Below are 16,651 nucleotides of genomic sequence, written 5' to 3'. Positions count from 1 at the left end.
AATGGGGTGGGGTGCTGGAGGCAGGCTCTGGCCAGGAGTCACTTACCTTAGGCGGCTCCCAGCCAGCAGCCCAACAGGCTCTCCAAGGCAGGCTCCTTCCGGCAGCAGCCCCAGGTTTCTCCATGTGCCGTTCAGGGCCGTATGCCCCGTAGAGGAGGCGAGAGAGTTTGAGTGCTCCCCCCACCCTCAGGCCAATCATCGCAGCTGGGAGCAGGACCTGGGGGAAGGGGGACACGCAAACTCTCTCGCCCCCTGCCAGGGTCTTGCAGCACCTAGAGGGAACCACTGCTTCCCCGGTGGCAGGGGAGGGGAAACTTTGCACACTCCCAAGCCCCCAGGCTCCACTCCCAGCTGTTCAAAACAGCTGGCAGCTTCCTCTAGGCACCACACCCCCCTGGCGGGGGAGGGAAGGGGGAGAAAGCCATCGGCCATTTTGAACAGCTTCAGGGCCGTGGGCCCAATCAAACGGCTTGGCAGGGTGGATCCATATCTTGCCCACCCCTGGTCTTAAGGGAAGAGGTTGAGTAGGGTGGAGCCTGGGGCCGAGGGGTGATCTGGCACCCCTGGCTAGAGCGGAAGTTAGATGGGTGCACAGCTTTCTGGAAAAATGTCCTCCGAGAGTAATGGTCACAATCTAGCTGGTATGACATCTTGAGTGACGTCCGGACAGGCTCTCTTGGGGGTCTGGTTCCAGGCACTATCTTCATATTTGATTTGAATAATGGCCCAGTGAGCACACTTCCGAAGTTTGCAGATGACACTGAGCTGGGGGGAGTTGCAAGCGCTTTGTGGGACGGGATTAAAAATTCAAAATGATCTGGGCATGCTGGAGAAGGCTTGAATTAAATAGGACGCAATTCAATAAGAACAAAAGCAAAGGCAGTACTCCACTTTGGGGGGAACAATCAGTGGCACGCATAGAAAATGGGAAAGGACTGCCCAGGAGGGAGATCTGGGGTTATACAGTAGTAGATTGCAAACTCAATATGAGTCAACAGTGTCATACCCTTGCACAAAAAGTGAAGATCATTCTGGGATGTATTAGCAGGACCGTTGTAAGCAAGACATGAGAAATAATTCTTCCACTCTACTTGGTGCTGATAAGGTCTCGCCTGGGATATCGTGTCCAGTTCTGGGTGCCACGTTGCAGGAATGATGTGGACAAATTGGAGAAAGTCCAGAGAGAGCAACAAAAAAAATATTTAAGGTTTAGAAAACCTGATCTGAGAGAGAAGATTAAAAACATGGCGTTTGTTTAGTGTGGAGAAGAGAGCAGGGAGGGGACATGATAACAGCCTGGAAGTCCTTAACAGGCTGTGATAAAGAGGAGGGTGATACATTATTCTCCTTAACTCCTGAGGGTAGGAGAAGAAGTAATGGTTTTAAATTGCAGCAAGGGAGATTTAGAACAGGCATTAGGAAAAATGCCCTGACTGTCAGGCTAGTTAAGCACTGCAACAAATGACCTAGGGAGGTTTTGGGATCTGCATGCTGGAGATTTTTCACAGCAAGTTAGACAAACACCTGTCAGGGTTGGACTAGAGGGGTTGGCAACTTTTTCAAACCAAAGAGCCAAACTACATCCAAATTCAGAACAAGTGGTCAGCAAAGAGCCGTATGGGAATGCCCATTGGCACGAGTGGAAATAGACAGCTTAATATTATTGAGAATTGACGTGATGATTAATAATAGCGTCAATGAAACATTGTACCCATGGACTTTATCGAATGGCACTTCTGCTGCTGCATCTTTTCGCACATTTCTTGGAATTTACATCATCACTGGTCAAATCGCGGTCCGTGCGCCGCATTCAAGCTACAGGAGTAATGACGCGTTTTTAAAATTTTGAATTGATTTTTCTTGTTCATGTAAGAAGTTGCCTGCATTTTAAGAATGGCAGAAGAGCCATATTTGGTTCCATACTGAGTCATGTTTGGCTCGAGAGCCATAGGTTGCAGACCCCTAGTCTAGTTCGGGGTGGGCAATAACCAGCCCTCGGGCCAGATGTGGTTTGCCAGGTTAGGCCCCTGGTGAGCCGCTGCTGCTGTATTGACCTGTGCCTCCGTAGGTACCAGCGATCGCAGCTCCCTTTGGCCGTGGGTTACCGTTCCAGGTCAATGGGAACTGTGGGAAGCAGTGTCCTGGTCTGCGCCACTTCCTGCAACTCCCATTGGCCGGGAATGGTGATCTGCGGCCAATGGGAGCTGCAAGTGGCCATACTTGTGGACGCACAGGTAAATAAAGCAGCTGTGGCCTGAACTGCCTCTGCCTTATTGCCCACCCTTGGTCTAGATAATATTGAGTCCCACCTAAGTGCAGGGGACTGGATCAGGTGGCCTGTTTCTGCGATTCTATGCCTGAGCTACTTCCCAATCCATTACAGGAGCTGCTTGGCCTCCCGTGATCCGTACTGTGTTTGGCTCTGGACCGGAGCGTGCGTGGCTTTTGGACAAGAGATCAGGTAAGCAGATCTGGTTAAAGATTGGGAGGGGGATTTCCCGGGGGTCTGCTGTCCCCAGTCAGCGTCTGTGCAGAGCATAAGTGACGGATGTTGAATGTTGAAGTGAGCGGATGCAGGTTTCCAACGTGCCCTGATCTAACTCAGCTGGGGTATGGAAGAAGTTACCGTATATCCCAGGCTAGCTGCACCACCCCTCAGCCAACTCAACCACTCTTGGAGCAAGGGCAGCCGGTATGCTAGGCAGGGGACGCCTGGCCCCGCCCACGCTCTGGCCCAGGACACTTACTGTAGGCGTACTGGGGGTAGAGCGTTGCCACCCCCGAGCGCTCACCCTCTCTGTGCTCTGGGGCCAGAGCGCGCACCTCCTCCCCTCTCCCTATAGTGGTGGGGGCCATGCATGCAGGGCGCTGCCCCACCTCCTTGTGGTCGGGGGGCGAAGAGGTGGCTTGGCTCCTATGGGGGGCAGGGTCCCAGCAGAGAGGGTCAGGATGGGGATGGGGGTTTGCCTCTCTGAGCCCTACCTTCATCCTCCACCCATGTCTCCAAACCAGATACACATTGCATCCCCAGAGTGCCTTCATTGCAAATCAATACAGTGGCCTTTCACAGCATGCCACATCACCCTTCACCCCACCCTTTGAGCCACACGGAGCACGCTACACCGCCCTCCCTCCCCAGCCCTTAGAACCACGTGGAGCGCGCCACACGCCCCCCCCCCCACCCTGAGAGCCACACGGAGCACGCTACACTCCCCAGCCCTTAGAACCGCACGAAGTGTGCCACACCAGTCCTAGCCCTCAGAGCCGCACAGAGCGTCCCAGCCGGGCCTCTGCGCACTGCCGCTGCTGCAGTCACAGCAGCCGGGAGCCCCAGGCCCTGTAGACTTGCTGGGTCCTGGGGCAGTTGCTTCCTCCCTCCCTTCCCCCCCCTTGTCAGTGGGCCTGAACCGGGCTCCTTTCTCCACACAAAGGAGCAGTTGCCGGGCTGGCCAGTAGAGGGCGACAGAGTCGTGTTCGGGATGCTGGCGTATAGGCGTTCTGCGGTGCCATGACCAAGCTAGCCATGGGGCCATCCGGAAGCAATGCACGTGTGTCCGTGTTCCCCCGGTCCCTGTCCTGCATCAGCTGTTCCCTTCAATTCCCAGCTCCACCCCCACTCCAGCCCCAAAAGCACCTCCTGCCGGAGAAGGTCCGTGCGCCAAGACCATGAGAAAACCTTGGGGCATGAAATCTGTAATTAACCTCGTTAGGCCGGCAGCACGAATACTTACCCCCCCCTCCACACACACACACACACACACACACACCCAGCTCCCGGCGTGTATGGTGCTTACCAGCATTGCCGCCGGGCCTCCCAGCTGCACCGAATTAGGATCTTGTGCTGGGAAGTAGCTGCCAGGGAGATGATGGGTTCTGGGTTTGATTAGGCCCGGGAACACGGAGCGGGAACTGCGGCACAGAGATGGAGACACAGTGGCACTCGCCCCCCAGGGCTCCCCATTATGTTGCTCTTTGAAAGTGCATAGCAGAGGGGCCTAGTGGAGGGCGCACGGAAGGCTCCAGCCTTGAGAAAGCACAGAGCAGAGATTGCTCCCTGGCTACACAGCCGGCCTCACCCACCCAATAGCCCCGGCGACTCCTCTGGCCCCCAGACAGCAGGGTCCTCAGCTTGTCTTGGGCATCCTGGCAGATTGGGGTGTTAGAAAGGAACCCCCTCCTCCCCCAAATCCAGCCCAGGCGACACCGGTGGGAGAGGAGATAGGGGAAAAGCAGGTTGGAACATTTTCTAGGAACTGGAATTGCACAGAAGCTGAAGGGTGCTGGGGCAGGCTGCCACGAAGTGGGTTTTGGAGCAGGGGGCGAGTCGTGCTCCCTCGCCTGGGGGAAGAGCCAGAATCTGCCGGAAGCAGCAGGCTCCGCGGCAAAAAGTTCAGCTGTGCCCCAGATGGAGCAGGGACTGCCCCTCCTCTGGTCATTGCTTGCATGTTCTCAGATGGCTCCTCTCTTTTGCAACATCGGTCAGAGTCGGAGCGTCCGTCCCTGGCGGAACAGCAGCACCTTGCAGAGTCTCGAAAGGGGATTGTCCGCTCGGCTCTGGAAAAGATCTGAGCCATTTGGTAGAGAGGGAAGGGCAGAGATCGAGGCTGCGGGTCAGTGCCTGAGGTCATGGCGCGCCTAAGGGGTTAGATGGTTTTAGAGCCAGTGGAGCCGGACTCAGGGTTTGTCTACACTTGAAATGCTCCATCCCTGCCATTCACTTCCCTCCCCGAAAGGCAGTAGGTAGGTCGGAGGGCGAATTCTCCCTTGGATCACTATCTGCGCCATGCTGGCCTGCTGCAGATCATGCTCTCAGACCCACCTCCCATGTACTGTAAGCCCCACCGCTTTCCCCTAACGAGGTAGGTCTGGGGCAGTATCCCCATCTCACAGATGGGGAAACTGAGGCCTAGACAGTCAGGAATGAAAGAGAATCGAATGTAGGGGTCTTGACTCCAAGTTCTCCTTCCTCTAACACCTAGGCGCCACTCCCCTCCCTAAACCAGGAACAGAATCTAAGTGTCCTGATGCCAAGTCCCCCCCCCGCTCTAACCACTACTTCACACTTCCGTGGAGACGCTGTGTGTTCCATACAGGGTGCTTTATGGGGGCCTCATGACTTGCCTAGCCCATCACAGCCTCTGGCTGGATGTTGCTTGGGAAGTGGAAGCTTAATGCCAGGCTGGTGGGGGAAGAGGTGGCCCCGGAAGCAGCTCGGCTCTGCCACGCGATGCTGCTACATCATTTGCCTCGGAGCCCAGATGATCGGCCTCCTGCGGTCCAGACCTCCTGGGCTCGTCACTCCCTGCGGCCTTCCCTGCTCGTCCGTCCCCCACACCGTTCCCACCCTCCGACATCCATCAGCCAGCCAGCCCAGGGAAGACATTCCGGCATACGTAGCCCCGTGCGCGTCCAGCACAGAGCGGGGTCGCCGCACGGCGGGGAGGCGGCTCCCGGTGAGGGAGGCTGCCGCCTCTCATGTGAACGCCGCATTGTTTCTCTGGCGCCCCCGTTACAGAGCAAGGGGCTTAATGGAGGCGACAGGCTCCTTCACCGCACTCTCCCTTGGTTTCCTTCCAGGGCCGGATTCGAACAAGATGTTGAGAACGCGGCCAAGCAGCTGGGAAATTGTCAAGGTAAGTGGGGTCAGGGCCACCTCCCTCGGATTTCCCCCCGCTTCCCTCCCCCCGGCAGCTGCACGGGCAGGAAGCGCTGGGGGTCTCCGCGGAGGAGAAACGGGATGACTCAGTCTCCCGGGCTGCCCATAAAGCACTTCTGGCCCAGCAGAAGAAACGTGGCCCCATGCCCCTTGAGGCCTGGCTCTGACAGCCTGGCAGCGGGTGAATAGCTGTTGCGTGGGAGCCTAGACATCATGAGAAGAAAGAGGAGGAGGGGAAGGCAGCCACGGTCGTGGTTTCTTCATCACCGAGCCTCTCACTTGCAGAAAGGAAATTTCCCATCCGGTTTGCCCCCCTGTGAGGGCTCAGGTGTGGGGCTGGTGGGGGCTGGGGGCTGCCGGTTGGGGAGAGATGCAAAATTAGGAGCTGGATTGTAGGGGAAAATGCTCATGTGTCCATCCTGAGGTCCTGGAGGGATCCAGGAGGCAGGGAATGGGGCCTTTCCTAGGATGCTGGCACTGATCTGGGGCACTGTCTGGCTGTGGGGCACAAGGACTGGGCTATCAGAACTTGCCTTCCTAGGCTGCAGGTTCCAGTCCAGCCCAAGGTCAAGGGATCTAGAGTCGCCTCCCAGGCTCTGGGTCTGACCTGGTGGTGCCCCAGCATTGCGACCATGGGGGCAGTGAAATCTGTAACCGCTGAACCCACCAGCCCCTTGGCTTGCAAGCCTAGTGCCAGGTCAGCGCAGGGAGTGAGTAGACCAGAGGCTGCCTTGTCTGGGTGAATCCCTGAACCCTCCTTCTTTGCCCTGTAGTTTTGCACCCTGATATCCCCCCCAGCTGCGCTGTCATCTCCCCATTCCTGCCCCCCTCCCCGCTTTGTTCATCGCTGAGAGCTTAGCTCCTTCTCTCTTCTCCTTTCCGTAGATGTCGTGACCTCCACAGGGGATCGCAACGGTGCCAGCGACTCATCGTATGGTCAGTGGCCTGCTCCCCCTCTCGCTTTCACCCCTTCCAATCCTGCTGTTCCCAAAATCCCTCACCCCCAACCCTCTATGATGTCTCCCCTCAAAGCCCCAGGGATGGAGGAGCTCTACATGGTTTACGGCCTGTCACGGTTCTGCTGTCACCCCCACCCAGGAGCTGGGCAGAGTTTGAGGGTGGGTTACACCCTTGGCAACACAGCGGGCTTGTCCCAGTTCCACTGGGACATACCATGGGCTCACCAAGCTGAGACACTCTATTGGGACTGCCTGTGGGGACAGGACAGTGAGACAGCCCATGCAGATGCCATGTTAGGATGCCATACTGACATGCCCCGCCCCCGCACCAAGGACTCACTGGGATACCGTGGGGAGATGTTGGGAAGTCACATTAGGACACCTCACTGGGACGTCCTCATGGTGTTGGGAGACCTCATGGCGATGCCATGTTGCAACACCGTTGCAACGCCATGTTGGGACACCTCATGGGAAGGCCATGTTGGGACGCCATGTTGGGACACATGAGGAGGCCATGTTGCGACACCATATTGGGACACCTCATGGGGAGGCCATGTTGGGACGCCATGTTGGGACACATGAGGAGGCCATGTTGGGACACATGGGGAGGCCATGTTGCGACACCATATTGGGACACCTCATGGGGAGGCCATGTTGCGACACCATATTGGGACACCTCATGGGGAGGCCATGTTGGGACGCCATGTTGGGACACCTCATGGTGAGCCCATGTTGGAACACCATGTTGGGACACCTCATGGTGAGGCCATGTTGGGACACCTCGTTGGGATGCCATGTTGGGATGCCCCTTAGTGACGCCATGTTGGATTGCTCCATGAGGGCGCCATGTTGGCAATCCCTTGACCCTCCCAGAGTGTTAGCATTGTGCCAGTGTCCAGGATCCCCTTGTCTACAGTATCACCATTGCTTCCTGTGAGGTAAGGGTAAAGCCTTCCAAGAATTGCCCCCATCCTGCTAGGACAGCAATAGGCTCCCTCAAGAAAAGGCCTGGTGTCCACTGTTTTGGGAGTCAGGGCCTGATGAAGCCTGGTGTCCGAAGATGGCTCCCACAAGGCCCAACCACGTCCAGACAAAGATCTCACCAGTCAGTGAGAGTTGGTATGGGGAGCAGTCGGGGTGCCAAGGAGGGAAGTCTCCACTCCCATGAGCTGAGCTCTTGGAGAGAGAGCAGAGGGTGCCCTCCGTAGGTGCCGGCGCTTGCGTCACCCGCCCATCCCCATTCACATTGGCACTAACCGTGTCCCATAGCTACTGTTGCTAACCCAGTCACCTCTCCTCACCCCTCCCGCCATCTCTGCCCGTCATCACTCAGAACATCCCGTGTCCCTCCCTGTCAGGGTAGTGACAGAGCCAACAATCACCATGGCTCTGGAGAGAGGTTGGGAGCCCCACAGATCCCTCACCATCCGTGCCACATGGCTCGAGTCAGGCCCCACGATGACGGCCCTCACCCCTAAGGTCGTGCTGTTAATCCAGCAGCCTAGGACTTGGTTCTGTGGGCGGTAGCAGAGTTCCTCGTAGCCCCCAGGCACCCAGTACCTGACCTGTCCTCAGCAGGGCTGGGTCTCGGCGAGAAAGCCGGAGCCGGCAGAAACGTGCATAGTCGCTGTTCTCGAGCAGCCAGTAGGGGGCACAAATAGCAGCTGGATTCATTCCCTTGTTTTAGGAGCTTGCCCAGGCAATGGCACCTCTGGGCATTCCTGACTGGTCAATCCCTGTGATGCCATTAGGGCGGTGTCATGCCCCTTCACCTTTGCAGCAGCCCCTCTTCTAAAGCCCCAAGGGGGCGGATGTGCCTGGGTCAAGAACTTCCCTAGGTTCAAATCCAAAGGGAATTAGGCACCGTTGAGACTCTGGGCCCAAGATTTGAAATGTTCGGGCACGGAGGGCGCTGGATGGAGCCTGCTGGGCTGTATCACAGGCAGGGCTTCTTCTGCACCTAGACCCACCCTGCAGTGATCGGTGGGGCCAGGACTAAATGAAGCCCAGCATGTGAACTCCTTCCCGCTCCCTCGAGGGGCTCTTCCAAAGGCGGGGCCCAGGTCCATGGGCAGGGGGCAGGGTGTGGGGCAAGCTCTGTGTAGAGCCAGCATTGGTCTGCAGGGCTCCTGATGCAGCCTCCACTGGGTTGGATCTGGGAGGGAGCACTGTACCATTCTGCAGGGGGTGTTGGCCTGCCCCGTGTGCTCTGGGCCTTTGGCCCCTGGTGCAGGAGCTGGGAGTCAATGGTGGAAATGGAGTAGGTGGAGGGAGGTGATCCAGCCCCCAGCAGGTTGTGGGAGGACTCTGCCCGGATCCCACAGGGGAGGAGGTTCGTGTTGCCGTCATTAGCCCATTGCATCCCCTGACGTTTTTCTTTGTCGCCGGTAACACAGGGCAAGTCCGACCCGCTGGCCCCACCACAAGTGCCGCGCCCTTCCTGGTGCCCACAGGCCGTTCCCAAGTGGGCATGGCCCAAGACGCCCGCCCCGCCCCTGGCGCTGGGGACCCGCGCTCCACTTTACGCGCGGCTGTAAACACCCAGGGTAAGAGGCCATCTGCCTGCACTACGTGGAGCTGCACGACAGGCTGGCACCGACACCATTAACAGAGCCTGTGCTGCCGTTCCTCAGAGCGAGGGTTAACCCGCGGGAGCATGGCACCGGTTTTCTAGCGGAGAATAACCAGTTCTCTCTCTTTTCTGTGGCATATGGTTGGGGGCGAGCACCAGGGCAGCTTCCCTGCTGAGCAAGGAGAGGGACAGGATTGGAGAGGGGTGTGCAGATCAGAGAGATGTGGGGCCAGACCTAGGGCCCATCTAGGCCAGTGTCCTGGAACTGACTACTGCAGAGGGGGTGGTGAACAGTGGGGGCGATGCTGGACTGCGGTAGAGATTAGGTGACGCAGCAGGTTTTTCATTGGCAACGGAAGCCTTTTGCACGTTTGTACAGTGTGTTCTCTGGGCCAGGCAGGGATTTCACTTGCCAGGAGAGAGAAATATCTAAAGCAGTGTTTCTTAAACTGTGTTCGGAGGCATACAAGGCAGTTGGAGGTGTGCCGCGGAGAACAACAGAGTTCAAAATGGCTGCCCTTAAAGGGGCAGGTGACTTTTTTTTTCTCAATAACTCCCCCTCCTCTCCCCCAACCTTTTTTTTTTTTCCCCCTGTTCAACAAAAAAAATCCTTGGTGTTCCTCATAAAAAAATTAATTATTGTTTGGTGTTCCTTGGTCTTAAAAAGTTTAAGAAACACTGATCTAAAGAGAGAGTGAACTACCCACCACACCACCGTCACTTGGCCTGCGGAGATCTACAGTCAAGTCCCAGCTGTGAACTTAGGTGTCTTGTATCCCAGGGGACACCCCTGGCTCTCGCTGGCTGGGTTTTTGTGGAGAATAGCAAAGGGCCCGGGTTTGGCCCCAGGCCAAGTAGGGGTAGTTCTGAAATCCTGAATGTTGTCGTGGGATGGGAGAGAAATTTCACTTGGCTGCAGTGCTCTGCATGCGAGAGAGAGAAACTTGTGTTCACAGGAGACCGTAGGTGTGCGTGCACGCAGGGGGCTCTGTGTATGTGAGGTGCATGCACAGCAGTCTTTGTTCATGTGACTACGGGGGGAAAAGGAGGGTGTACAGGGTGCTGTGATTGTGAGGTGTGTGCACAGGGGCTGCATGTGTGTGTGGGGTATGTGCAGAGGGGGCTTTGTGTGAGGTATGTGCACAGGGCGCTTTGGCTACGACTACACTGCAGCACTATTTCAGAATACCGGCAGTATCCCGACATAGCTCTCCTGCGTCTTCACAGCAAGCCCATTATTTCAAAATATAACGGGCTCGCTATTCCGACATCCCTGTAAACTTCATTCCACGAGGAGTAAGGAGAGTTTCAGAACAGCGGGTTATTTCGAAATTTGGTGCTGTGCAGACAACGCCAAATGACAAAATAAGCTATTTCAAAATTGACTCAAAATAAGCTATGCAATTTGTGTAGCTCAAATTGCGTAGCTTATTTTGAGCTCTGGGTGCAGCATAGATGCACCTTCTGTATGTGTGCCTATGGGAGGCATGCACAGGGGTCTTTGTATGTGTGAGGCACATGAAAGGGGGTTGTGTGCATGTAGCGGGTCCCATATGAGGAGAGGCTAAAGAGACTGGGACTTTACAGTTTAGAATAGAGGAGACTGAGGGGAGATATGAGAGAGGTCTATAGAAGAATCATGAGTAGTGTGGAGAGGGTGAATAAAAAAAAGTTATTTACTTGTTCCCATAAAATAAGAACTAGAGGCCACCAAATGAAATTAATGGGTAGCCGATTTAAAACTAATAAATGAAAGTTCTTCTTCACACTGCGCACAGTCCACCTGTGGAACTCCTTGCCAGAGGAGGCTGTGAAGACTAGGACTATAACAGAGTTTAAAAAAGAGCTAGATAAGTTCATGGAGATTAGGTCCATAAAAGGCTATTCGCCAAGGGGTAAGGAGTGGTGCCCCTGGCCTCTGTTTGTCAGAGGCTGGAGAAGGATGGCAGGAGACAAATCGCTTGATCATTGTCTTCGGTCCACCCCCTCTGGGGCACCTGGCATTGGCCATTGTCGGCAGACAGGATACTGGGCTAGATGGACCTTTGGTCTGACCCAGTACGGCCGTTCTTATGTTATGTTCTTAGCTACGAGAGACGTGTACAGGGGGGCTGTGTTTGCAAAGCAGATGCACAGAAGGGCATGGGGGGGGGGGTATGTGCAAAAGTTTGAGGAAAGGAAACGAGGCTCGTCCTTAACTCATCTCCTCCACGGGCCAGACGCAGCACAGCCGGCAGAGCTGGCCTTACCATGAGGTGAACTGAGGCGGCTGCCTCAGGTGCCAGACTGGGAGGGGCGGGGCGCCACGAGGACCCAGAGAATCAAGACCTTTCAAAGTTTTGGCCCAAGCGAGGAGGAATGGGGGTGTCATTTGAGCTCCCCACATCAGATGCCAAAATGTTGTGAGCCGGCCCTGATAGCCGGTGTCATTATCCTGGTTTTACAGATGGGAAAACCACACTCCAAAGAGAAGCCATGTCTGGCCCAGGGTCCCAGAGGGAATCGATGGCGGAGCCAGGCCCAGCATGAGTCAGGACTCCTGAGTTCTGTTCTGGGCACCGGATTGGGGGCGTGGTTAGAATAGGAAATCTGTGCAGTGCCCGTGCTGCACACCCATCTACCCTGGTGTCCTGCCTGCTGGAGACAGATCCGCAGCTGGTGAAAACGGGCAGCCCCTCTCCAGTCCAATCCAGTCCCCCACCCTCCTCTAGGCATTGGGCTGCGTCTCCCCCGTCCCTCAGCTCCTGGGCGTCCCGACTGCTCTAACCACTAACCCAACGCAGACGCTAAGAGTCCTGACTTGAAGGAGGTGGATCCACTCCCTCTCCCCCCCACACCCTGCGGCTTGTGCTGTGACAGGCTTCGGCGCTGCCAGTCCACCCCATCTGCCCCACGCAGAACTCATGCCCAGCTCTTTGGCGAGGGGAGAGACGGGCGCCTTTCCCCTGGGAGACGCACGAAAGGCCAGAGCCGAAGCAGCTTGTGAGAGCCAAGCCGGCTGGAGCATTGGAACTAACATGTGCTTTTAAAAAAAAACACACACCCCCGCCGCCCCACATGCTATTGAAACAAAACCAGGCAGTGAGACGGCGCAGCTCCTGGCAGGAGAGAAGGCGAGAAAATAGCCCTCAAATTGCAGCGAGCACTCGGGAGTGAGCGGCTAGACACCGAGCGATGCTCAAATGGGCCCCGAAAAGCAGCCAGATGATCCCTCCCGCAGATGAAAGATTTGTCTGGCTTTACCCAGCCAGCACTGGCCCCGGGATGAGCAGGGAGAAGGGCCAGAGATTGCTGGCAGCTCTGAGTCCTGAGTGGTGCCACTAACCCGGCAGGGGACTGAAGGATCAGAGGGAGTGACTTCAAGGGGACCCCCCCCCCCAAAAAAAAACCCCAGTTCATCACACACACCTCATATATGCTGCCTGGGGACAAACACATTCTCTTGCACGGGCTGGGTTTCTTCAGCAATAATGAAAGTCTGTGGTGGGGTTGTAGTCTAATGGTTAGTGCACAGGCCTGGGATGCAGGGTATGTTGGCTCTGGGAAGGGAGTGTGCCCTAGTGGTTGGAGTAGAGAAATGCTAGTTGGGAGTAGTGTTTCTTATCAGCTGAGCGCTTGGGCAGCCACCCAGGAGAGATTCAAATGCAACCCTGCTGATTAGCAGAGTGCCCACAGCTGCTGGCAGCAGGAGTTTCTCCTGGTGGTGCACATCTGCATATGCCTTGGTGCACATAGCAAAATGTGTTCTGCATGTGGATGGAAAAAAATAAAGGGAACACTAGTCAGGAGTTCTGAGGTCTATTCCCAGCTTGCAGGGAGGCAGTGGTCTCTAGTGATTGGCACGGGAATTGGGACTCCTGGCATCTAGTCTTGGTTCTGGGGAGGGAGTGTGGTCTAATGATTAGAGCAGGGGGCAGAGTGCCAGGACACCTGGATTCTCTTCCCACTTGCTGTGAACGGCTTGTCTTATACTAGTAGAAGAGAAAAATTTAAACCACTAGAGAAATACCAATATTACCACTGTGAGAATCCTGTATCTCTTTTAGATTTTGCATATATCATTTATGCCCCTCATATTGGGATAAGGCATCTCACCGGGGTTATACCAGTATGGCTAGTGCAGTTTGAATTCATACCTGGTTTACACGTAAAATGCAGGCCGATAGACCTGATCCTTCAAGGGTGTGAAAAATTCACAGCCCTCAGCTTCTTGGCTGTGCCCGGCCTAGACACAGCTAGTTTGATGGAAAGATGTGTCAGTCGGCTAGCTGCTGCCACTCTGTGAGGCTGTGTTCCTATAGCAACGGGGATACCCCGTCTGCTGCTGTAGGAAGTGTCCACACTACAGTGCAGCACCATCGCTGGGCCTGACACCGGGATAGCGTTACCATGTGAACGAGCCCTGACTCTGTGTAGCTTGGGCTCTGCCTCCCTCTGCTCCTTAGCTTCCCCGGCCATCAAGGGAGGAAAATCCATGCTAGGGGTATACCCTTGGCCGAGTGGAGAACTGACTGTGACACCCTTCGCCCCGGTACCTCGCTCCCTTGCAGGCGCTGAACTCCTGGGAGCAGGGCCTGGCAGGGCTACAGCAGTGGGGGGAGTTCTGTGGGGGCATGGTGTCGGCTCCCTCCCGTTAAATCAGCTGGGAGGGGTCTCTGAAGGGGGCGCTCCAGTGTAATGTCGCTGATGTGGCCATCTAACGAGGAGTCAGTCCAGGACCAATTGCTGTCCCAGCTCCCAAAGCCTGGTGAAGAGCAGCTCTTGGTGAGCCTTCTCCAGCACAGGGCATGTCCCCCACCCAAGGGCCTTCCGCAGCAAAAGGAGTAGGGTGTTTGGTGCCATTCCTGGGAGACTGAGCAGAGCTCAGTGTTATTAATAACCAAAACCTCTCAAAGCCTTTGAGAGTGACTTCCACAGAGCTCGTCTCTTCAGCCCTCCCAAGCGTGCAGCCACCTCTGGGGTGGAACGCAGCAGCTGTTTATGGAGGGCTCATTCACGCACCACAAACATGCAGCCACCTCTGGGGTGGAACGCAGCAGCTGTTTATGGAGGGCTCATTCACACACCACGAACATGCAGCCACCTCTGGGGTGGAACGCAGTAGCTGTTTATGGAGGGCTCATTCACACACCACGAACATGCAGCCACCTCTGGGGTGGAACACAGCAGCTGTTTATGCAAGGCTCAGTCCCTCATTACCAACAGGCGGCCACTTCTGCGGTGGAACACAGCCGTTGTTTAACAGCCACGCAGACCAAGCTGGGATGGAGAAGAGAACATGCAGGGGGAGGGTAGAAGGTAACTATGCAGCTTAGGGTTCGGCCTGCAGAGGGAAATTAACCCCCTGACACCAGCTGAACGTGCCTCAAGGGCCATCACAACCTCAAGGGTTTATCCTCAGCTACAATATTGCAGCTCCCTGGGATGCTCGTATCAGCATCCTCCCTTGCATCCACCAGACTCTTTGCTTTGGATGTCTCCCCTTCAGGCACCAGCCTCCCCAGCCCTGCAGAGCCGACAATCCCTGGAGGGGACCAATGTTCCCTCTAATTTTTTCTATCCATGGGTGGAATCAGTTTTGTTCTGTGCACCAAGGCATGTGCAGAAGTGCACCACCAGTAGAAACACAGGCCGCCAGCTGTGGGCGCTCTGCTGATCTGCTGGGTGGCACCTGAATCTCTCCTAGGTGGCCACCCAAGCGCTCCGCTTACAGGGGACACTGCAGGGGACCCCAGCATTCAGTGGCCCAGCTGCCTGCAGCCTGTGCCAGCCCCTACCCACGGATAAGCCAGCGACTTTCCATCTGCAGCACTTTCCACCCCTTTGCTTTCATTGCCCAGGATCACTCACTGCTCTGCTCCAAGGAAAGAGACAGGAGCCGAGTTCTGCCATCGCCCTTCTGATAAATGCCGGTGCCCAGAGCCTTTACCTGCCCCCCTCCCCTACTCCTCACTGCAACGTGGAGTTTGTTGGAGGGTTCAAGGAACCGTGAGCTTAGACATTAGCCTGGCGCCAATGTGGGGATTGTAATGTCCTATTCTGAGATGCCAGCTCCACTGGCTCTCCACATATCCCTGCACAGCCACATGGCTCCAGTGACTCCGTTCCTGCTCTCCCGTTAGCTGCACTGGGACAGGGTTCGCGGCAGCGCTCCCACATGCAAGCAAAAGGACCTGCCTGGGAAATAAATCAGCTGGAAATGGCAGGTTCCAGGGCCAAGCCGGGGCACCCCATACCGCAGTCATGGAAAGCCAGGCGTGTCTAAGGTAATCAGAGAATTCCCCCACCCCTCTCCCTAGGCTGGACATGGCAGCGGGTCAGGGTGTGAATTAGGGAGGTAAGAGTTTAACCAGTTAACTGATGAGCATCAGCTTTTGGGTTATCGTTGACGGTTAAACTCTGGGCCTGGGAGCCTCAGCAGCTGGGAGCCCCGGGAGCGGTTAACCGTGTTACATGGTGAATATTTGTATTCCTTTTTTTACATCCCTAGTGTGAATGGGTGTCACTCCATTAGCATTGATGGGCCTGGGCCTCTGATTATGTAGTGCTGTGGACCCTGGGTGCCAGGTGAAGACCCATCTGGGGAAGGCAAGCCCCAGCCCCAGCCCCGCCCCTTCCAGCTAAGGCCCCGCCCCTGGAGCCAAGCCCCGCCCACCCCCAGCCCAATCCTTCCTGGCCGCCTGGAGGGCCCGGGCTGCAGTGCTGCTGCCCGACTCCAGCACCAGCCCTCCCCAGGCTGATGCGAGGAAACCGGACTGCTGCACCATGGCCCCAGCCCTCCTTGGCAGCTGGGGAAGTCAGGGCTGCTACACCACAGCTCTAGTCCTCCTATCCAGCCGGGACATGTAGGCAGTTTTGGAATGCCGTGTCTTCCCTTGCCTGCATTACCGGCTGTCCATGCTGTCGGGTCTAGTGGAGCATTTACATCAGCTGAAGATCTGGCTCCTTCTATGGCGAGGGGGTTTACCGGTCCCAGTGGGCTGCAGAGAGGCAACACTTCTAAAAAAGCAACTTTTGCTCGTAAATGGTGCTCGCCCAGCTGCGGGGCTGGAGTTCCAAACAGCCAAAGGGGAGAATCAGCCTTGGAGGGGATTTGAAAGCACGAATTCCCTTGACCTTTGGCTGAAGACCAGATTTGTTCTGCACAGACGTGGATTTCCGGGATCACTGGTCGAGTTCCCATTTGAAACACAAAACTGAAGAGGGTCCCTGCGTCCGCAGGCCTGCCCCTCGCTCCCCACAAGGAAATGCAGCGGGTTAAAGGCATATGCTGCCTTTTCTTTAAAGGCCTGGCAGGGCTCGGCTTTTGTAAAGTGAGCAGCCTGCAGCGGGAATGGGAGGGAGAGCGGAGGAAAGAGTGGAGGCGAGCTGTCATTGTCTGGGGACAGCCTCTGTGGTGGGAGCGCTTAGCGGGTGCCCCACAGCAGCCCGGCTCTGTTAACAACTGCGACCCCTTGTGTCTCC

The 16,651-nt window shown here is 56.1% G+C and overlaps 1 protein-coding gene across 3 annotated transcripts in view; it reads left to right on the top strand.

The window, feature by feature from the left end:
* SEMA6C (semaphorin 6C) overlaps nucleotides 1–16,651 on the top strand; it is a 110,209-nt gene that overhangs the window by 84,342 nt on the left and 9,216 nt on the right. For 2 of the 3 annotated variants that reach the window (XM_075908167.2, XM_075908166.2), the window contains 4 exons: nucleotides 2,384–2,461; nucleotides 5,578–5,633; nucleotides 6,542–6,592; nucleotides 9,012–9,161. In XM_075908167.2, the coding sequence (XP_075764282.2) occupies nucleotides 2,384–2,461; nucleotides 5,578–5,633; nucleotides 6,542–6,592; nucleotides 9,012–9,161 (335 nt within the window). The remainder of the gene's footprint in view (nucleotides 1–2,383; nucleotides 2,462–5,577; nucleotides 5,634–6,541; nucleotides 6,593–9,011; nucleotides 9,162–16,651) is intronic. The other variant, XM_075908168.2, reaches the window with a different exon arrangement.

Source organism: Pelodiscus sinensis, chromosome 22 (assembly GCF_052426305.1).
Source record: "Pelodiscus sinensis isolate ZL-2025 chromosome 22, ASM5242630v1, whole genome shotgun sequence".
Taxonomy (NCBI): Eukaryota; Metazoa; Chordata; order Testudines; family Trionychidae; genus Pelodiscus; species Pelodiscus sinensis.
This window is presented reverse-complemented; position numbering and strand designations above follow the sequence as displayed.